Below are 23,296 nucleotides of genomic sequence, written 5' to 3'. Positions count from 1 at the left end.
GAAAGAGGAAGAGATTTTTATCCAGCATATCTTTCCTCATTCTTCCTAAAATACATTCAATGTTACCCTCATTTTTTTTTAAATTATAAAATTTACAAATCATGCATGCACAAGTAATGTAATAAAGTAATTTTTTAAAAAAAATTTAAAAAATATATCAACTATTTTCCCAACTCCATCCATAAAAGGAAAATAATAGAATAAGTAGAAACAAAGAATCATAGCATAAAAAATTGCTAATAATGTTATGAATAATTGAAGGCTTACTTTCTCGATAGAATTTTGATAAAGAGATAAGGAGAACGAAAGAAATAACAAGGAAAAAAAGGGTAAAGAAGTGAGGAAAGATAAATACGCGACTATCAAATTGGATATAACTTTCAACCTTTTTTTGTCTAAAAAAAGTATCCCATATTTTGAAAGAAATTTGATTTATGAATTAAAAAATTAAAGTATTTATAGAAAAACTTGATTCATATTTTCAAATTTTGAAGTTAGATTGAGATTTTCAAAATTTGATTTTTAAGGGTTTGTTTGGATAAAGCATTTTATTTGGAAAAAGAAAAAAAGGGAAAAAAAGGAAAAAAAAACCTCACATTTTCATTATATTTTTCTATATTAATTAGAATTAAAAATAAAAAATTAGTTTAATATAATTTATAATGTAAAAAAAAATCAAATGCTAATGTATTATAAAATCAAAATTTTTGTTCATAAATTTGTTATATATTTTATTTTTTCATTTTTCTTGATAACTAAAGAGGAAAAAATGAATTTCTTCAAATATTCTTTTCCCTTGCTTAATGTTCCAAGTTACAAATGGGCTCTTAAAGTAAAATTTAATTTTCTCAAAAGCAGGGCCTCTCGAAATTCATAAAAAAATTGTTAAAAAATAAAAATAAAATTTTAAAATCCAAATTTATATTTAGGTGTCAACCTAATATCTAGTTGGTAATATTATTTGGTCAAAATTTCCAATAAACCTATAATTAATTTATGGTTGGTATATATTGGCTGAGAAAAAGATAAGAGACGACGTCGTAATTAGTAAAACGACGTCACTTTGTTCTTATGCTTTGCCAGGCTTACTCGCCGAGTCGCCGGTGCCAAGCTCTGAGCTCGTGGCCGTGTCCTTATAACCAATTGACCACTCTGGTCTGTGGCTGCTGAGCTAGATTGAGCCTAACCGCCTAAGCTTTACGCGATCCCCTACCCCATTCTGAAGCAAAAGCAGAAGCAGAGACCAACAATGGCGGTCACCCTCAACAATGGGATGAAGATGCCGATGTTGGGTCTGGGTGTATGGCGCATGGACAAGGAGCACATCAGAGACCTCCTCATCCCCGCCATCAAAATGGGTTATCGCCATTTCGACTGTGCTGGTATACTCTCTCTCTCTCTCTCTCTCTCTCTCTCTCTCTCTCTCTCTCTCTTCCCCCCCTATAGATTATTCCTTCACTTATCCAAGGCTTTTGGATTTGTACAGTGGATAAGTTGCTTAAAGTTGTTGATGAGCAAGTGGGTCTCTCTCTTCTATATGTTTTGCCTTAATTTATTCAAAGCTTCTGGGTTTGTGTGGTAGATCAATTGCTCAAAGCTGTATGATGAGCAAGTGGGATTTTGATAGCTGGAAGAACCTTAATTTGCAATTGGTTCTGGAGATTTCTGCATTTAGTTAATTGTTTTGATTGCCTATTGCTTGTCTACGTCAGTGACTAAAATTTAGAACTTCTATATGAAGGTCACTCAAATTCCTAAGAGGAATTTGAAAGTTTGTGAATTTGAGTAAAATTCTGTACAATTTTATGGTTCAAACTCACACAGCTTCAAATTCATAATTTCAAATTTATATTTCCAAACACTACAAAATAGAATTTACAACCCTTCCCTGGGCCCCAGCCCACCCCATAAAAAATGCTACCATAAATAGAAATGGCTCCACTAGTAAAACTAAACATTTGATGTGTATTGGCCCTACTTATCTGCCCTCTTTTCTAAACATAGGTTAGATATACCGCTCCCTAGTTGAGTAGCTTAACATAAAAACAGGTCAGAGTTCAGAGATCAAAGTGTCTGCTATGAATGTGCTACTGTGACTGGTGGATGCATTTGCTACATTTATAGGTTGTAAAGGGGGAGAACATAAAAGTAACTTGTATAGTATGATTAGGGCTGATTTTATTCAAGGGTCCATACTTAGTCCCGCTAGGTACTGAACAAGGAAGAATAAAATCTGTCCCGTGATTTCTTGAAAATTCAGTCTGTCTCTGAAAATGAACTCGAATTTTTTTTCTCATTTTGACTTTAGCATTTCACAAGTTGCACGTTGGTTCAGCTTGGCATCTTATTTACTAATTGCTTGTCATTTCCATGCAAGCATCCATGGTAAGCATTGGAAGAATGAGATCCACATGGAATGAAAGAAAGCAGAAACCAATTTTACTCATTTATTAGAATTCAAATTGAATGTTTAATGTATGTATGAAATCAAAATCATGCGGTTTCTTAATTCATCTGCTTAGATTGATAAAGCATCAAAATCCCATTAACATTTCATAGCCATTTCTTGAGTTTTCATGCATGATGATGATCCCTATATCCTTTTCATCAACATGACCTGACCTGTACATTTATATTAAAGTATTGTGTCTCGACTCTTTGGAAAGGTATGCATTCCTGGGTAATGAGCACAGCTGCCTTGGGGAGTAAATAACAAAAGCTAGTAACTTATGGCTGACTTCAAATGACAAGTTTCTTCCCTTGAATGGGTCTGAAAGATGAATAATATTTTACAAAGTTGATGTTGCATACAGCTGATTACCAGAATGAAGCTGAGGTTGGGGAGGCACTTGCAGAAGCATTTCAGTCTGGGCTTGTTAAGAGGGAGGACCTTTTTATTACTACAAAGGTCAGTTAAATTTCAAACCTAAAGTATTAAAGCCTTCTTTGATCCAGCATTGGTACGAATCTTACATTATCCAAGCAATAACAATGCTTTCCATGCTTGTCATCTTTATTGCAGCTCTGGAATTCAGATCATGGACATGTTCTTGACGCCTGTAAAGACAGTCTGAAGAAGCTTCAGCTAGACTATCTGGATCTATACCTTGTTCACTTCCCTATAGCCACTAGGCATACTGGTTTTTCACCTACCTTTTTCATAATTTATTTATTATTGTTTCCATATTGTGTATGTTGATTTGATAATTTAAAGTCCACATTTTGTGGAGTTGATAACTTTGAAAATCTGTCTGCCTAGAAAATTTTATGATTAAAGAAGCAAAAGGGTGAGTTTACATCAAAACATGGGTGCCTAGTGCTAGGGAAAGATGCACTTTATTTCAATATTTGTACAAAAGAGGTTTTAAAATATCTTAAATGTTCTTTGTTATCATTCCCTAGGGAGATCCAATGGTTAGAGGTCTCAGGTTCTAGCCTTGGGAGGTGATAGAAAGGAATATGGGATGGGGGATAGATTAACTTGTTGTGTAGCCCTACCCAATGTGCCAAAAAAAAATAAAATAAAAAAATATCAGTTGTTGTCTGTAGCCCATTGAAAGTGGTGAAGTACCAATATTAGTTTGCTCGTGTATGGTAGGAATGGGATTAATTAATCAGATTTTGTTGAGAAATTCCGCTTGTGAGTTTTTTACACATTGGAAAAAGGGTGTAGAATGAGTGATTGATATACATGGATGGAGTTGGTACTCACCTATGTATATCTAGTCCGTGCAAGGATTCTTGTGGTGCTAACAATAGTGAGTTGACAGTTTGAGTTGGGCTCAAGTGTTTGTGTATGTGACACCAGTTGTTAGGGATTGGATGGTCTAGAATACAAACACAAGTAAGAAATCACAAGAAACACCAGAGTTACGTGGTTTAGCCAAACTCAGCCTACGTCCATGGGAGAGAGGGAGTTTCACTATATCAATAGGAAATACAGTGGAGGAGTAGTAACACATTCAAACTCAACTCTCAGCTTAACCTCTTTGCCTCTCAATCACAGTTTACAACACAACTCACTTGCTTACACCACCGATTACACTTGTGTCTCTCTTTCTCTACAATACACAACCCATTTTAAAGGGGGGAAGAAGAGACATGGAGATAGTGTAGCATGCTTAGTATTTATTGAGCCAAGAGCATGCGTAGCATTTATTAAGCCAAAATTTGCAAGCTGCAAATCCTTGATTATGGAGATACAATCTTCTTATTTATTGCAACAACATGTGTGGCCCAACAAATCACCCCCTCCAAACATGTGGGGGCAACCAAGTGTCGGTTGCTCTGGTGCTACAACATTGTGTCCTCGCCCTAGTCTCTAGGCGACCACACCCCCTTGCTGGGGTGCTCGTGCAGTGATAATTTTCTAGATTGTTTCAGTGGATCTAGGAGACCCATTGAATCTGAGCATAGCTCCAATTTTTCTGTAGTCACTGTCTTTGTCAACATGTCTGCTGGGTTTTTGCTGCCAAGGATCTTCTCAACTGCTAATACCCTTTTATCTAGAAGAGTTCTGATGAAGTCATAGCGTAGTCCGATGTGCTTGGTCTTTGAGTGGAATGCTGAATTCTTCACCAAGTGTATGACACTCTGACTGTCACTATGCAAAATACTCTTCTCCTGCTTGAAACCCAACTCTGTCAACAAACCCTGTAACCAAATCATTTCTTTGCTCGCTTCTGTCATGGCTACATACTCTGCCTCTGTAGTGGATAGTGTAACCGTCTTCTATATCTGTGATACCCAACTAACGACAGTAGCACCTACTGTGAAGACATATCCAGTAGTGCTTTTTCGGTGATCTATCTCGCCGGCAAAGTCTGCATCTACATATCCCCGCAATGTTAGATCACTTTTTTCAAAGCATAAACATTTGTTAATTGTATATCAGAGATATCTTAATATTCATTTGACCGCTTCCCAATGAATTTTTCCTGGATTCGACATGAATCTGCTGACGGTTCCCACTGCATGACCGAGATATGGTCTTGTGCAAACCATGGCGTTCATCAAATTTCCTACAGCTGAAGCGCATGGGATATTGTCCATTTCTTTCTTTTCTTCCTCTGACTCTAGAGATTGAGTCTTTGATAGTTTAAAATGGCTGGCTAATGGTGTGCTAACTGGCTTAGCATCACTCATGTTGAACCTTCTGTGCCTAATGTACTTAGCCTAAGACAACTACAGGGTTCCCTACATTTTGTCTCAAGTGATTCTCATCCCAAGCATCTGCTTTGCTGAAACCAAGTCTTTCGTCTCAAATTCAGTGGATAACTGCTTTTTCGATTTTTTGATCCCGTCCATATGTGGTCCTGCAACTAGCATGTCATCAATATAAAGCAAAAGAATTATGTAACTTGATTTATACCTCTTGAAATGACAACAATGATCCGCGTTGCACTTGCGATAGCCATTCTTTTGCATGAAGCCGTCAAATTTCTTATACCAATGCCTTGGAGCCTGTTTCAAACCATACAGACTTTTATTCAACTCGCAAACAAGTTTTTTTTGCCTTTCTTTGCAAAATTTTTAGGTTGGTGCATGTATATCTCCTCCTCTAGATCATCACAGAGGAAAGCAGTTTTAACTCTAACTGCTTGAGGTGTAGATTCTCTATTGCAACAATGCTCAAAACCGACCGAATGGTCGTATGTTTCACAACCGGTGAGAAGATTTCTAAGTAGTCAATGCCTTCTATCTGTTGGAAGCCTTTGACCTTGAATCTTGTTATGTATTTTCTCGAACCATCATGCTTTTCTTTTGTGCGGTACACCCATTTGTTCTTGAAGAGCTTCTTTTCCTTTGGGTAACCTAGCTAGCTCCTAAGTCCTGTTGTTGGTGAGGGATTTCATCTCATCTTACATGGCAAGTTTCCACTTGCTAGCCTCATCCACTTGACATGTTTCATTATAGCATTCTGGTTCACCTGCATCAGTTAGGTAACAAGTAATCCAAATATCTCCTATTCGGTATATGAGATCGGGAAGACCTGCTCAAGTTTGATCCCATGCTCGTAGCAAAATTTCTTGAATTCTTTGTCTTCATATTCACCACCATTGTCTAATCTCAACTTTTTGATTTTCAAGTCTGTTTTATTTTCCACCATGGCCTTCCATTTCCTGAAAATACCATATACTTCAGATTTATGTCTCAAAAAATAAATGCATACCTTCCTAGAATGGTCGTCAATAAAGGTGATAAAATAGGATTTCCCGCCAATGGATGAGACTGGGCTCGGTCCCCAAACGTCGGTGTGCACCAACTCCAATTTTCCCTTCTTTGGGGTTCTGCCGCTCGTCTAAAAGTTGACTCTTTTCTATTTGCCGAGGATGCAACTCTTGCATTGGTCGATATTAGCTGACTAGAGACCTGATATTTTTCCCTTTGAGTTCATGATTTTCAAGCCTTTTTCACTCATGTGACCGAGTTTCTGGTGCCATAGGTTTGAATCTTCTTTCCCTGCAGCGACTGAAATTGACATGCAAGCATTTGTGGTCATATAAAGAGTACCTGTTTTCTTACCGTGCAAGTATGTCATTGCGCCTTTGGAAATTTTCCAACAGTTGCCACAGAAGGTTGTAGTGTAACCTTCACTTGCAATCTCTCCAATAGAGATTAAATTTTTCTTGAGATCTAGGATATATCTGACATCAAGCAAATTCCAAGTGGTACTTGTCAAATTAATTTTTGCATCTCATTTTCTTGTAATTTCACAAGGTTTGTCATCACCAGGATAAATATTGCCAAAATTTTCAGGTATATACCTGTCAAGCATTTCTTTATTGCCTGTCGTGTGAAATGAGGCTCGAGAGTCTAATACCCAAAACTCTCCCTTCCTTTCCAAAGAGCATAGCAATACATCTCCTTCTCCTGAAGAAGAGGTGACATTTGCTTCAATTTTATTTTCTGGTTCCTTATTTTGGGATCGGCATTGATTTTTTTAGTGTCCAGTCTTGACACAATTCCAACACTCGATCTGTATTTTGCTCTGAGAGTTGTTGGAATTTCTTGGAGCTCTTGATTTGGAATGTTTGCTTCTTGATTTTCCACGGTTGTGAGGAAAATTTCAATTTTGGTTTCTACCCCTAGTCCGTTTCTCACCTTGTGTGACCAAGGCGCACCCTTGGGAATTAACGATTGACTTTCTCAGGGTGTCAATATCCTGTATGGTTTGAAATAGGCTCCAACGCAGTGGTATAAGAAATTTGACAGTTTCATGCAAAAGAATGACTACCGCAAGTGCAACGCTGATCATTGTTGCTATTTCAAGAGGAATAAATCAGGTTACATAATTCTTTTGCTTTATGTTGATGACACGCTAGTTGCAGGAGCAGATATGGACGAGATTAGAAAATTGAAAAAACAGTTGTTCACTAAATTTGAGATAAAAGACTTGGGTCCGACAAAACAGATGCTTGGGATGAGAATCACTAGAGACAGAAATGAGGGAACCCTGCAATTGTCTCAGGCCGAGTACATTAGGCGGATTCTCTGAAGGTTCAACATGGGTAATGCTAAGATAGTTAGCACACCATTAGCCAACCATTTCAAATTATCAAAGACTTAGTCTCCAGAGTCAGAGTAAGAGAAGAAAGAAATGGATAATATCCCATACGTTTCAACTGTAGGAAGTTTGATGTACGCCGTGATTTGCACGAGACCAGATCTTGGTCATGCAGTGGGAACTGTTAGCAGATTCATGTCGAATTCAGGAAAAATCCATTGGGAAGCGGTCAAATGGATATTAAGATATCTTCGAGGTACAAATAATGAATGTTATGCTTTGGCAAAAGTGATCTGACATTGCAGGGATATGTAGATGCAGACTTTGTCGGCGAGATAGATCACCGAAGAAGCACTATTGGATATGTGTTCACAATGGGTGCTACTGCCGTTAGTTGGGTATCACAGCTACAGTAGATCGTTGCACTAACTACTTTAGAAGCAGAGTATGTAGCCATGACAAAAGCCAGTAAAGAGATGATTTAGTTACAGGGTTTGTTGATAGAGTTGGGTTTCAAGCAGGCAAAGAGTGTTTTGCATAGTGACAATCAGAGTGCGCATAGTGATAGTCAGAGCGCCATACACTTGGCAAAGAATTCAACATTCCACTCAAAAACCAAGTACATTGGACTCCGCTATTACTTCATCAGAACTCTTCTAGATGAAAGGGTCTTAGCAGTTAAGAAGATCCTTGGCAGCAAAAACTTGGCAGACATGTTAACAAGACAGTGACTACAGAGAAAATGGAGCTATGCTCAGATTCAATGGGTATCCTAGATCCACTGAAACCATCCAGGAGATGATCACTGCATGAGCACTCCAGCAAGGGGGTGCAGGCACTCCCGCAAGGGGGTACGGTTGCCCAGAGACTAGGGCGAGGACACAATGTTACAGCACCAGAGTAGCCGACACTTGGTTGCCTCCACATGTTTGGAGGGGGTGATTTGTTGGGCTACACATGTGGTTGTAATAAATGAGAAGATTGTATCTCCATAATCAAGGATTTGCAACTTGCAAATTTTGGCTCAATAAATGTTACGTATGCTCTTGACTCAATAAATACTACGCATGCTCTTGGCTCAATAAATACTACGCATGCTACGTTATCTCCATGTCTCTTCTTCCCCCTTATAAAATGGGTTGTGTGTTGTAAAGAAATATAGGCACAAGTGTAATCGGTGGTATAAGCAAGTGAGTTGAGTGTTGTAAACTGTGTTTGAGTGATAGAGAGGTTGAGTTGAGAGTTGAGTTTGAGTGTGTTAGTCCTCCTCCACTGTATTTCCTATTGATATTGAAAAGTAAGGTGTATTCCCAAGAAAAAAGGGGGGGGGGGGGATGAATTGGGTTTTTAAAATTTTCTTTGAAAACTCTTTGTTTTACAAGTTCCTTTAGTTAAGTGTTAACCCCGACCAACTTTCTTTTCAGCAGTCACACAAATTCAATGATCAATAATCCTTTGAACTTTAACCAACAATATTTCCAAGTTCAATCTTTTATGTTAATGACCAGCTTAATTAAATTCTCAGAATCAATGAATAATGATAATATCAAGATGATTTTTAGATGATCAAATAAATCAAGTTTACAACTTTCCTTTAACAGAATAATGAATCTCAGCACAATAACTTTGACTTGTAATATTCAACTTATTATAATTCAAATAAGCTTTTCTTTTCAGATCATAACAAAGTTAAACTTTTCTCAAGATCAATCTCAGCTTTAACATTCAGCACTTCAGAATTTTAATCTAATGCTTCAATTTATAACCAAATTCCAAAATCAATAATTCTCCTCAGCTATGAACAATGATAGCTTTAATATATGATTTCAATGATTCAATCTGAAGTGTTTCTTGTAGAATAAATAATTCAATCACTCAAAATTTATCTCAGTTGTGCATTCAACAATTCAGATTTCAAAGCTTTATCAAAAACTCAATCAACCAATCAATATAGTTCTTTTGATCAGTGTTCCAGCAATTCCTAAAATGAACAATCAGCTCTCAGCAATTAATAAAACATACACGCAGTTAATATATTTGCTGTAAATTAAAGAGAGTAGGGAGAAGAGCTGTAGACCGTATTTTTACCAGATTCTGCCTGAAGTCTACGTCCTTGCCCCAAGCAACCGCTGTGAGGATTCCAACTTTCTTTATTAGGCCAAAGTTACAACCTCTCTCCTTCTCAGGTGGAGTTCCCTCTTTAACGAGAATCTCCTCTTGCTAGGCAATGATTCTATCCCCTGAACCGTCAAAACAAATCTCTCTCTAACAAGAATACCCCTTCTTGCTAGCTCAAACGGTTCAACAATCTTGAACCGTCAAAAAACAACAAGAGAAACATATTGTATACAAGCAACACTCTCAACAAGAGCATATTAGTACAATTGAAAATCATAATATACTTCAATCAAAATCAATATAGAAATATGAAGTTCAAGTACTTATCACCGGGGTTCTTTCTTAGATTGAAAAACTCAGTGAAAGATCAAAGAACCATAAGCTTTTATCAGCAAAATCTCAGTAGGCACTCCAGCAAGAGTATTAGCAAGATAGCTTTGTAGAGTAGAAAGAATTTTGCTTGATTGCTGATTGTTGGTGTATTTAATCCTTGGGTTTAACATGTATTTATAGATAAAAAAAGTTTAATTTTTGTATTCCCCAAGTTTACTTGCAGTATTCTCCAAGTTTTTACAAAGTTTGGGGTCCAAGCAATCAGTTTTGGAAACTTTCCCTCACTGTTTTAAATTTAAAAAGCTCGAAGGTCAGTCGCCTGATCCCGAATGTCAGTTCCCCGTGCCTTTAAATTTCAGCGTATTTTGAAACACAAAATGAGGTCAGTTGCCTGATCATATAAGGTTAGTCAACTGATCCAATGCGGTCTGTTTAATTTTTATCAGCATAAAATGTTAGTCGCCTGATCAAATATGGTCAATCGCCTGGTGCTATTTTGTCTGCTCAGTTTATTCAGCATAGAAACTGTTAGTCAACTGATCTTATATGGTTAGTCGCCTGAGCTTGCATCTTTCCAAAAACTTCATTTTTCAATACTTTAAGCCTTTAATTTTTGAAAAATTTTAATGAAACTTAATTAAAAACATTTTTTGGGATTTTCAAAGACTGGTCTCTAAGTCAATAATGATTCCTAAGAGCTTCAATCATTCATATTGACATTGATGAAGAACTTACATGAGACTCTTTAAAGACTATAACTTTTTAAGCACTAGGTCTTCATGTGTTTGTGTTAAAATATCAACCCCGAATATCTTTGTAAATAAAATACAAATTAGGAAAGTGAGTAATTATGGGAGATTTGATATTATTCAATAGGAAATTGTTTCCTTGTTTAGGATAGGTAATTGTATTATATATTGGATTGTATGTAAGAACAAAATAATGAAGAAATATTTTTTTCCAATCGTTTCTTCTTTCATGGTATCAGAGCCAGGTTTTCTTAAACCTAGCTAAACGATGGCTGACAGCAAAGGCTCTACCTCCCCTGCAAACATCACCGGCGATTCAGAGGTTACGTCCGGTGGGGGTACGAATGATAACACAGTCTTTCCACTCTCATTGGAAAAACTAAACGGAAAAAATTTCCGTGAATGGGCTCAGTCCATGAAACTGGTGATTGAGGGAAAAGGAAAGCTTGGTTACGTTACCGGTGAGTGAAGGAAACCAGACTCTTCCGACGCTGTAGCCTTGCAAAGATGGAGATTCGAAAACTCTATGGTCACGGCTTGGCTCGTCAATTCGATGCAACCATCAATCGAAAAAATTTATTTGTTTTTGCTGACGGCGAAGGAGGTCTGGGAAGCCGTACGTGATACGTACTCCGATGTCGAAAGTTACTCACAAATCTTCGATATCAAGACACGATTGTGGCAGATGCGGCAAGGCGAGAGGTGTTACCGAGTATTTCATGGAGATGAGTCATCTCTGGTAGGAGCTCGATCTGAGCATCGACGAGGAGTGGGAGTGCTCCAGCGATAGCATGCGATATCGAAGGAGGCTCGAAAACGAGAGGGTCTTCGAGTTTCTTGCTGGCCTAAATCGAGAACTCGACGACGTGAGGGGACGGATCCTTGGCCGGCGACCTCTCCCTTCAACCCGAGAAGTCTTCGCAGAGGTCAGGAGGGAAGAGAATAGGAGGCGGGTGATGTTGTGGCCTCAAAATGGATTTGCTGGGCTGGACTCGGCTGTACCTGTATCCGCCCAAAAATTAGATGGGCTACACGCTGGGCCAGATGCCTCAGCTTTTGCATTAAAAGGCCAAGGAGGACCTAGTCAACGACCACAAAGAGGAAAAATATGGTGCGAACATTGCCGAAAAATAGGTCATTCAAAAAATACCTGCTGGGAGATTCACGGAAAACCGGCAAATTGGAAACCGAGACAATACCAAAAAAATTGTGGGTACCAGGCCAGCACTAGCGGATCAACTAAAAGATCACAAGGAGAGAACAACGATACCCTGTCCAGCAGTGCATTCAGTTCTGAACAGTTGGATTAGTTATATAAGATGATTTCATCAATGCAAACATCGGGTCAGTCTTCCTCTGGTTCTCTAGCTCATCGAGGTAATCATCTGTCAGCTTTAAAAACCACATCTTGTTACAAATGTCCTTGGATAATTGACTCGGGTGCATCCGATCATATGACCGGGTCGTATCAATATTTTTCATCCTACTCACCATATGCCGGGAATTTGAGGGTAAAAATTGCAGATGGATCTCTCCCACCAGTTGCTGGAAAAGGAAGTATTCACATATCTGATTCCTTAACTTTACAATCAGTCTTACATGTCCCCAAGTTATCGTGCAATCTGTTATCTATCAGTCAGTTAACAAAAGACTCGAATTGTTCCGCTAAATTTGTTTCCTCCCATTGTGTTTTTCAGGACCTATCATCGGGGAAGACGATTGGCACTGTTAAAGCGTATGAGGGACTCTACTACTTTGAGGAGGCAAGTTTGAGTGAACTATGTAATACTGCAATTTGTGATTCTGCATCTACTTCTAGAAATAGTGAACTTTTGTCATGGCATTCACGGATGGGTCATCCCAATTTTCAATATTTAAAACGTTTGTTTCCTTCTCTTTGTTCAAATAAAATGGCTTCTGAGTTTCAATGTGAAGTATGTGAGCTTGCTAAACATCGTCGTACTTCTTTTCCATCATCCATATACAAACCATCTCGCCCATGTGCTATGTTTCACAGTGATGTATGGGGTCCCTCACGTTCCCTAAATCGCACCAATACAAAATGGTTTGTAACCTTTATCGATGACCATACTCGTCTTTGTTGGGTCTACCTACTGAAAGAAAAAACTGAAGTCCGCTCAATTTTCATCAATTTTCATACCATGATTCATACACAGTTCCAGACTCATATTCAGATCCTACGTACTGATAATGGTACGTAATATTTCAATACCATCATGGGAACTTATCTTCAAGATCATGGGATTGTTCATCAAAGTTCTTGTGTGGATACCCCTCAACAAAATGGGGTTGCTAAACGAAAAAATAGACATATACTTGAAGTAGCCCGGGCTTTAATGTTTACTACCCACATGAAACATTATTTTTGGGGCGATGCCATCTTAACAGCCACACATCTCATTAATCGAATGCCAAGTCGAGCACTCTCATTTTTCACCCCTCTTCAGAAATTTCAGGAACACTTTCCTACCTCTCGACTCCCTTCCAGTCTCCCACTGAAAATTTTTGGTTGTACTGCTTTTGTTCATGTGCATGCACACCATTGTGATAAATTTTATCCTTGTGCCATTAAATGTGTCTTCATTGGTTATTCACCTACCCAAAAAGGCTACAAATGCTATGATCCGATCTCAAAACGGCTGTTCGTTAGCCTTGATGTCACTTTTTTTGAAACCACTCCTTATTTCACAAAGCCCTCTCTTTAGGGGGAGAAATGGAGTGAAGATCGGTTCTTTGATCCTTTTACTACTGACTCTACAGTTACTCCAGTTACTTCATTCCCTGACCCATCTATTGAGTCTTCCATTACATTACTTCCCGACTTGTCAAACACAACTGAACACTTACCCTCAGGGGGAGATGCAGGAGAGCAAAACAATGCAGACATACTGGTTTACTCAAGAAAGCCGAAAACAAAGGAGAGGGAGAATCTCATACCTGAGGCACCAAGAGCGTTGGAACCGGTGATGGCTCCGAATAATCATGAGCCCTTGACTTATCCTGATCTGGTAATTGAGTCTTCCTCTGATAATTCTGCACCTGATGATATCAATCTACCTATTGCAATCAGAAAACAAGCCAGGTCATGTACTCAATATCCTTGGTCGAAATACATGTCTTATAAAAGCTTGTCTACAGGATATCGTGCATTTGTCTCTAATCTTGACAGGATGAATGTACCAAAAAACATTCAGGAAGCTCTAGAAATACCAGAATGGAGAGAGGCAGTCATGGAAGAAATGCGAGCCCTAGAAAAAAATGGAACTTGGAAGTTGACAGATCTACCGAATGGGAAGAAGCCAGTAGGTTGTAAATGGGTTTTCACAGTGATATGTAAATCTGATGGAACAGTTGAAAGATATAAAGCCAGATTTGTTGCAAAAGGCTTTACACAGACCTACGACATTGACTATACTGAGACATTTGCACCAGTGGCAAACTTAAATACAGTTCAGGTTCTCTTGTCTCTGGCAGCCAATTTAGATTGACCACTACAACAACTTGATATTAAAAATGCTTTCTTAAATGAAGAATTAGAAGAGGAAGTTTACATGACTATACCACCAGGATTCAGTAGAACAGGTGAAGAAAACAGAGTGTGTAAACTAAAGAAATCGTTATATGTCCTTAAACAATCTCCGAGAGCGTGGTTTGACAGATTCGCAAAGGTACTAAAGAATCAAGGGTATCGACAAGGGCAATCAGACCATACACTATTCTTCCAACAGTCTAAAGGAGGTAAGAAAACAATTCTAATAGTGTATGTTGATGATATAATCCTAACTAGTGATGATATTGTAGAAATGGAGAGATTGAAGAAGGTTCTAGCTACTGAATTTGAAGTTAAAGACTTGGGACAGATGCGGTATTTTTTGGGCATGGAAGTGGCAAGAACGAAAAAGGGGATTAGTGTTTCTCAGCGAAAGTATGTTACCGACCTCCTAGTTGAAAATGGCATGTTAGGGTGCAAACCCAGCGAAACCCCGATAGAAACAGTAAAGAGGGTTGAAGATTGTGGAAAACCAGTAGAAAAGGAGAGGTATCAGAGATTGGTTGGCAAACTGATCTACTTATCACATACTAGACCAGATATTGCATTTGCAGTCAGTGTAGTAAGTCAACACATGCATTCACCAAAGGAAGTTCACTTCGATGTTGTATACAAGATCCTTAGATATCTCAAGGGATCCCCGGGAAGAGGACTCTTCTGTAAGAAATGTGAAAGCAAGGAAGTAGAGATCTTTACAGATGCAGATTGGGCAGGATCAGTGGAAGATAAAAGGTCCACCACAGGATATTGTACATTCGTCTGGGGAAATCTCGTGACTTGGAGAAGCAAAAAACAGAATGTGGTGGCTTGTAGTAGTGCTGAAGCTGAATTCAGGGCAGTTGCTCAAGGGATTTGTGAAGGATTGTGGTTACGAAAACTATTGGAGGAATTACAGGTACCGGTGAACCCTCCTATCAAACTCTACGGTGACAATAAGGCAGCTATTAGCATCTCTCTTAATCCAGTCCAACATGACAGGACTAAACATGTGGAGGTAGACAGACACTTCATCAAAGAAAAAATTGAAGAAGGAATTATATGTATGACTTATGTACCAACCAAGGAACAAACTGCAGATATCCTCACTAAAGGCTTGGGGCGACAGAGCTTTGATGATCTTATTAGCAAGTTGGAGATGATTAATATTTATGATCCAACTTGAGGGGGAGTGTTAAAATATCAACCCCGAGTATCTTTGTAAATAAAATACAAATTAGGAAAGTGAGTAATTATGGGAGATTTGATATTATTCAATAGGAAATTGTTTCCTTGTTTAGAATAGGTAATTGTATTATATATTGGATTGTATGTAAGAACAAAATAATGAAGAAATATTTTTTTCCAATCATTTCTTCTTTCAATTTGCTTTGCTCTCAATGTCGTCATGTATTTGCTTTGATTCTTTATGTTTGTCTTGACTTCAATCTTCAATAGACTCTAAGCTTTGTAAGATCTTGTAGCATTAAATTCGAGCTTTTAACAGTCTTGTCAAGCTCTTGATATTGATCACTTGAGTCACTTGATCTTGATCTAAAACACTTGAGTCATCTGAAACTTTACTTAACCAAATATATTAAGTTCCTTTGATTAATACCATCAAAATAAGATTCTTAAGCCTTGTTAGGCCAACATATATAGTGAAACTCCCTCTTTCCCGTGGACGTAGGCCGAGTTTGACTGAACCACGTAACTCCGGTGTTCCTTGTGAGGTGTTCCTTGTGATTGGTTGCTTGTGTTTGTGTTTTGGATCATCCGCAATCCCTAACAGTGTAGACCCCGTGGAAGAAGATTGGTGGATTCTATGGATGCTAATCCCACAAATGAAAAGACTACCATGGTTTTTGGGCTCTTTGATGGTAGAGTAGTGACTCTTAGTTCCCATGAATCGAGAATGGATTTCGTTTGATGGGAAGTAATTGAAACTCACAAGTATTTGAACTGCTGCAATTTATGCAGTAATGCAGAACCCTTGGTCAAATTGAGAGGCGATGGTTTGGAAGATAACTCATGCGTAAAATTCATAGCCAGCTTTAAAAGGCTGAGGTTTGAATTATAGGATCTGAAACTGTAAGTTTAATCAACATTCTTCTTTTTAGTTTTTCTCTTCTTTTATTTTTACCTTTTATTTTCATTTACTTATCCCATTGGAACTTAAGGTTTATTTCTTCTTCTTGTTCATTCCCTTACCCTCATAGAATAGCTTAGAGGCGGTCAATTCAAACATCCTCATCGCATTCCTTATGAATTTAAGGATGTAAATGGATTTGAGTTGGTGAATATCCTAGCTAGACAAATTTGGTAATTTCGTAAATATATTAGGGGTAATAATTAGGATGAATTTTTTTTTAATTGAGGCAAATTTAGGTCAATGCAACAACAACAACACAACAGGCCTCAAGTCCCACTAGGTGGGGTTGGCTACATGAATCTTTTTCCACCAATTTATCCGATCAAGAGCATTTTCTTCTATTAGACTAAGGGCTATTAAATCCTTTCTCACTATCTCATTCCAAGTTATTTTGGGCCTACCCCTACCACTTTTCATGTCAGACACAATGACTAACTCACTCCTCCTTATAGGTGCTCTACTAGGCCTACATTTTAAATGCCCAAAGCATCTAAGCCGCCCCTCCCTTATCTTGTTTTTAACTGGTGCTGTGCCTAAACTCTTTTGTAAATATATTAGGGGTAATAATTAGGATGAATTTTGTTATTTGAGGCAGATTCAGGTCAATAAGGGGGAAAAATTTGTCTTGTGCGAATACTATATATTTACTTGAAATGCACCCCGATTCATCCTAAATATAAAATAAATAAATAAGTATTTGCATGATTATAAATGCACAAAACCCAATCAACATTAGTTTGCTTGTGTGTATGGTAGGAATGGGATTAATTAATCAGATTTTGTTGAGGAATTCCACTTGAGAGTTTTTTCCACATTGGGAAAAGGGTGGAGAATGAGTGATTGATATACATGGACAGAGTTGGTACTCACCTTTGTATATCTAGTCTGTGCAAGGACTTTTGTGGTGCTAACAAGAGTTGTTAGAGTGGGCTCAAGTGTTTGTGCATGTGGCGCTGCGGGTGTAGACCATGTGGAAGAAGATTGGTGGATTCTATGGATGCTAATCCCACAGATGAAAGGACTACCATGGTTTTTGGGCTTTCTCATGGTAGAGTAGCGGCGCTTGGTTCCCATGAATCAGGAATGGCTTTCGTTTGGCGGGAAGTAGTTGAAACTCACAATTGATGTGGAGGTTGTTGAGAAATTCCAGTTGTATGTTCTGCATTGGAAAATAAAGTGGAGGATGAGTGGCTCATATACATGGATGGATCCAACATGCCTTAAGCTTTTGAGTTAAGTTGGTGGCCCCCTATTTATATAAAGTCTATGGGAGGACCCCCCCCTGGTGCTAACTGATTGTTCATTGGCAAAGACCCCTCTTTGCCCCTCTAACTTACATATCATTCGATGCCCTTGTAAATTAACATTTTGCAATGGTTAAGATTGTGACTAATGCAATTAGAAAGCCATTTTTTGTGGTCTACATTTTTTGTTTCTTTTTTGAAATTTTATTTGTTACTCCATGTATTTGCAGGTGTGGGTACAACTGCCAGTGCTCTGGCTGAAGATGGAGTGCTGGACATAGACACAACAATATCATTGGAAACAACCTGGCATGCTATGGAAGATTTGGTTTCCAAGGGCCTAGTTTGCAGTATTGGTATCAGGTAGTCAAACAGTCCTATGAATACCCTGAAGCTTAAACAACTAGAAATCTTTGTGTTAGTTCATGTGCTAACGTTTCAAGGCCTGGCTCTGTTGTGCCATTTGCAGTAAGATGGGACTATATGTTCTTAGTTCTTCTAGTCCATAAAATATAGAAGATAAATTCACAAATGTGAGACCAAGATGATAGCAGGAACTGCTGCCTTTGTCCACCTCCTGACTGTGAAACAATAGCAAGGATTTCATAACTAATGCTTAGTGAAATATTTGGAGAGGGAACTTCAAAAGAAATGCTAATTAATTCTCTGAATGCACTGGGTTTATTTTGTTAAGAAAATGTCAAGAATGTATTTTTAAATTATTTTCTTATTTAAAAGCAGTCTGCATTTCATTTCATGGTTGTGATCTCTGAAAATTCCCTTTTCAACTTAATCAATCAGTACCTGGGTAAAAGCTTCATAACTTCGATGTGAAAACACCATCTGGTTAACCCGTAAAGATGAGCTGCAAAATGTTGTGATTCTAAAATGCTCTAAAGTGAAATTCATCTCGTGTTACCCTAAGATGGGTAGGAATCAGCATGTTGTGATTCCATGCACTACTGTACACTGTACAACAATACCATACAGGGAGGCATCATCCTGCCTGTTTTTCGCTGATTATTGTCTTTCATCTTTATAATCTATTAAAATTTTACACTCTTCTCTGAAAAAACTGAAATTTTTCTTCAGTAACTACGACATCTTTCTAACTAGAGACTGTTTGGCCTACTCCAAAGTGAAGCCTGCTGTTAATCAGATTGAGACTCACCCGTACTTCCAACGTGATTCTCTAGTCAAGTTCTGTCAGAAACATGGAATTTGTGTTACAGCTCACACTCCTCTGGGTGGTTCTGTAGCTAACACTGAATGGTTCGGTTCAGTTTCATGTTTGGATGACCCTGTTCTCAAGGTAAGTTGGTCTTTCTCTGCCTTCACTGATCATTTCAGTTGTTATTTCCAAGCACAGACTATCTTCACCATTTCTAGTTTTCATGGTATTATTCTGTTGCTTGGCATTAGGGTCTGGCTGAGAAATATAAAAAGACAGCGGCCCAGATTGTTCTTCGGTGGGGCATCCAACGGAACACCGTTGTCATTCCAAAGACGTCTAAACTGGAGAGATTGGAAGAGAATTTCCAGGTTTTTGACTTCGAGCTGAACCAAGAGGATATGGACCTGATTAAAAGCATGGATCAGAAATATCGGACAAACCAACCCGCCAAATTTTGGGGCATAGATTTGTATGCATAAGCATGTCTCTGATCTTGTGAGCCCTTGTTCCCTCTCAATGTGGGAAGAATTAGAAGTGCGGAGACCTATCATCCTCCCTTGTGCTGGCTGTGGAGAACCTCTATCTTTTTGGTTCAATGGAAAACCTTTGAACTCCTCTTTCTACATCATTCTCAAGAACTTCTTAGTCAATGCAAAGCATAGTTGTGAGAGGTATCGACCTACTTCTATATAATTCATGAACTGATTGATTCTGGACATTGCATTACCTAGGGCATTTGATGGCAGTTTATGCAGTAATGCAGAACCCTTGGTCAAATTGAGAGACGTTGGATTGGAAGATAGCTCATGCGTAGAATTCATAGCCAGTTTAAATTTAAAAGGCTGAGGTTTGAATTATAGGATCTGAAACTGTAAGTTTAACCAACATCCATATTATTAGTTTTTGTCTTTTATTTTTACGTTTTATGTTCATTTACTTATCCCATTGGAACTTGAGGCCTACTTCTTCTTGTTCATTCCCTTACCCTCATAGAATAGCTTAAAGGCTGTCAATTTATGGCATTCCTTACGAGTTTAAGGATGTAAAAGGATTCGAGTTGGTGAATATCCTAGCCTGATTGAGACAAATTTGGTAATTTCTTAAATATACGAGGGGCAATAGTTAGGATGAATTTTGTTATTCGAGACAGATTTGGGTCAATAAGGGGAAAAAATTTGCCTTGCCCGAATACTATATATTTACTTGAATTGCTGCCCAATTCATTCCAAATATAAACGCATAAACAAGTATTTGCATGAACAGAAGTATGGATATTTTCATTCAATTTTCATAGCTTCATATATAATAGAATAATATAAAATAAGATAATAATACATGGCTGATTATATCATGGTCATGTAAGCGCTGAGTCTTATGATAACTAGTGTAAATGATGATGAGTTAGAGCAAATTCTTAGTCTTAGATGCATCCTCGGTTTTTGAGGCTGCTTCAATCTTAAAAGTGAATCTGTGCGAAAGTGAAATCATTCCAATGTGGGACTTGCGATCATGGGTCCTTTAAACTAAAGATGCCCTTATTAGCCAACACATGGAGTTCACCAATCAGGGGATTGATTGGGATATTCCTTTGAACGTAAATGCTTTTGATTAGGAACTTGATGCTCTTTCCAGATTTTTTCAGTAGGGCCTCTTAGTCTCATTGTCAGGCCAATTTTGACGAGCCCAGATGGGTTTTGAGGAACGATGGGAACGTCACTCTCAGCTCTTTCTGCAAACACCTTAGTTCCCCAGTTGGGAGTGGCACTAGCTTCCTTGGAAGCTAATTTAAAAAACGACAACGCCTTCAAAGGTTGTTTTTTTCACATAGGAAGCTACTCTTGGAAAAATCCTTTCCATAGACAATCTTTAGAAAAAAAAAAAAAAGAGGTTTCCTTCTTGTCAATAGGAGTAGGAGGAATCAGTTGATCACGTCTTTCTAAGCTGACCATGGACTAAGAAGTTGTGGCACTTAGCCATCTCCAGTGTAAATCAAAAGTGGGACGTCGCAGCTGCGGTGGGAGATGAACTATGGACTTGGAAAATGATCAAATCAAATGCGGAAGGAAGAAGATCTCTCTCCCTCTTTCCCCTTGCTATTTTCTAGGCGGTGTGAAGAGAAAGGAACACGAGAGCTTTCGAAGGAATTTTTTCTCCTATTCAAGTTGACATGGACCATTGAATTCTCTAGCTGATAATACACACATATGCATACGCTTATTTATATAAAGGCGTAATGACTTTTTAAAATGTATTTTATGGTTGGCTGATAGATTCGGATTTCTAGGTGAATCTCCTAGTGACTCAAGGAAGGGGGTTCACATAAAGTTCTAATGCAAATTCAAGATGAGTAATTCTTTGTGGGACGAATTTGGATTATACTTTACTGGCTCCAAATCTACTCCATTTAGAGTACTGACAAAATCGAATTTATATTTGAGTAGACTGCAGTGACAAGTTTGTGCTGTAAGATACCTCGTTAATTTACAACTAGACCCTAAAAGTAATGTGAGTGCTTTTGCACCATATCAAGAGCTCGATAAAATAAAAAAAATTAAAATATATAACAAATTTATAAAATTAAAAATGCTAATATTATTTTATCAGTATTCTATTTTTGCATACCAAACAAATCATAAGCGTAATGCGATTACCATTACATCAAGACTCTCCTTTAATTTAAAAAAATGAAAAAAAAATCTCCATCTTCTAGAGGGGTTGACCATGCCACAACACGTCTGTGTCATGGCCAGTGCTCCATGTCTCATGGTGCGTGACCTCAAATTCCATGCAACAGTAGGGGAAGGAGACACTGCAAATTATGATAATCAACCACATAGGGTTTTGTGCCTTCTATGGTGACAAAATATTCACAGATTAGTACTCTGCATGCCCTCACATGTGGGCAAAAATAAATTTATCTTTTCCAATTATTGTTCTATCTGTCACCTTGTGCTTCTTGTCTCCCTCACAAGAAGCACCTCCATATGCAAGAAGCTTCTCTTTCCCATTCTAGTCTAGCAAGAAATTAATAACCCACTTGATCCAACCCTAAAAGAAGTTAGTTAGTGGTCCGAGACTACCTTAATTGTGTTTAATGAGCATGAATTTTAGTCTTTCAATCTTGAATTTAGATTTGTATAAATTTTATTACAACTTAATATAATTTTATTGTTTTTATATTTCATTTTTGTCAAAATTTGCATAATATATTTCAAATTCAAGGCCCAAATTCTAAGTGTAGAAAGCAAAGCCCTTTTGAGTTTTTGTTTTTATTCAACGATTATGGGTTGTTAGAGCAGGCAGTATAGGGCAGCGAGCTACCCATGCCCGTGTCATATTTACTGCATGCTACCCATGTGAAGTCACAGAAGCCCATCTCATTTCTTGCATACCTGCAGCCGTTCCATACCATTCATGTGAAGTCTGCAGTCGCACCATACCATCCATGTGATGCTGCCAGCCATCTCACATGTCAACCAGTGCGTTCTCACATCTCCATTATTTGAGCAATATGTTTGAATGCCTATAAAAGGGCATGTTTACAGTTTAAAAAATATATTTCGAAGCATCTCCATTCTTTGTAATTTCTCCTATAGTAATTAGAGAGATTTGTATACTCCTAATTCAAGAAAGAGGTATCATTGTACTCTTCTTGTAATTAGAGAGAAGTTGTATTTCCCTTTTACTATAGTAGATTCATTCTAACCTTACCCGTGGTTTTTCCTCAATTCGTTTGAGGTTTTCCACGTAAATCTTGGTGTCAATTCCTATCTTCTAATTTCTTCTTTTAATGTGAAATATTGTTCCTACCCATTTAATTTCCTAATAGTGGTATCAGAGCCTTGGATTACAACCTTTGGGTTGGTGTTACTATTCAAAGTTACTATTCACATGTGTCATCGGATACTTTTACAAGTATTGTGAACGTATACAAGATTTGTTCAAGTATGCAGTTCCATTCATTTACGATATTGTTCACGTATACGGTATTGATCACGGTGAAAACGTGGAAGCCGGTTTAGTGGAGGAGCATATCTTATCTATTACAATGACAGCAAAGTACGAAATTGAGAAGTTTAATGGAGGTAATTTCTCTTTTTGGAAATTGAAGATGAAGGTGGTCCTGAGAAAGGACAATTGCTTGGTGGCAATTGGAGATAGACCAACAAGGATAACTAACTCAAAATGGAACGAGATGGATGACAATGATGTGGCCAATCTTCATCTAGCATTGACAGATTCGGTGTTATCAAGCATTGTGGAGAAGAAGTCAGCAAAAGAAATTTGGGATGCATTAACAAAGCTTTATGAGGTTAAGTCACTTCATAATAAATCTTCTTAAAAAGGCGAATCTACACTCTTCAAATGAGTGAGTCCACATCGGTTACGGATCACATCAACAACATTAATACGTTGTTCTCCCAATTGACAATGTTAGGCCATAAGATTGAGCCAACCGAACGAGCGGAGCT

At 38.0% G+C, this 23,296-nt stretch overlaps 1 protein-coding gene across 1 annotated transcript; it reads left to right on the top strand.

The window, feature by feature from the left end:
- Positions 1–1,034: 1,034 nt before the first annotated feature.
- On the top strand, positions 1,035–19,743 carry LOC131156428 (NADP-dependent D-sorbitol-6-phosphate dehydrogenase-like). The gene is made up of 6 exons (XM_058110114.1): positions 1,035–1,382; positions 2,814–2,908; positions 3,023–3,140; positions 17,881–18,013; positions 18,743–18,962; positions 19,073–19,743. Exons 1-6 carry the CDS (start codon positions 1,250–1,252, stop codon positions 19,301–19,303), a joined length of 930 nt encoding a protein of 309 aa, XP_057966097.1. The 5' UTR covers positions 1,035–1,249; the 3' UTR covers positions 19,304–19,743.
- Positions 19,744–23,296: the final 3,553 nt, after the last annotated feature.

Source organism: Malania oleifera, chromosome 5 (assembly GCF_029873635.1).
Source record: "Malania oleifera isolate guangnan ecotype guangnan chromosome 5, ASM2987363v1, whole genome shotgun sequence".
Lineage (NCBI taxonomy): Eukaryota > Viridiplantae > Streptophyta > Magnoliopsida > Santalales > Ximeniaceae > Malania > Malania oleifera.
The sequence above is the reverse complement of the archived record's forward strand: the minus strand, read 5'-3'. Positions and strand labels throughout refer to the sequence as shown.

Coding starts and splice junctions, on each gene's coding strand:
- LOC131156428 (XM_058110114.1), top strand. CDS start 1,250: ATGGCGGTCACCCTCAACAATGGGATGAAGATGCCGATGTTGGGTCTG. Junction 2,909..3,022: donor ACCTTTTTATTACTACAAAG/GTCAGTTAAATT, acceptor TCTTTATTGCAG/CTCTGGAATTCAGATCATGG. Junction 18,014..18,742: donor GTTTGCAGTATTGGTATCAG/GTAGTCAAACAG, acceptor ATTTTTCTTCAG/TAACTACGACATCTTTCTAA.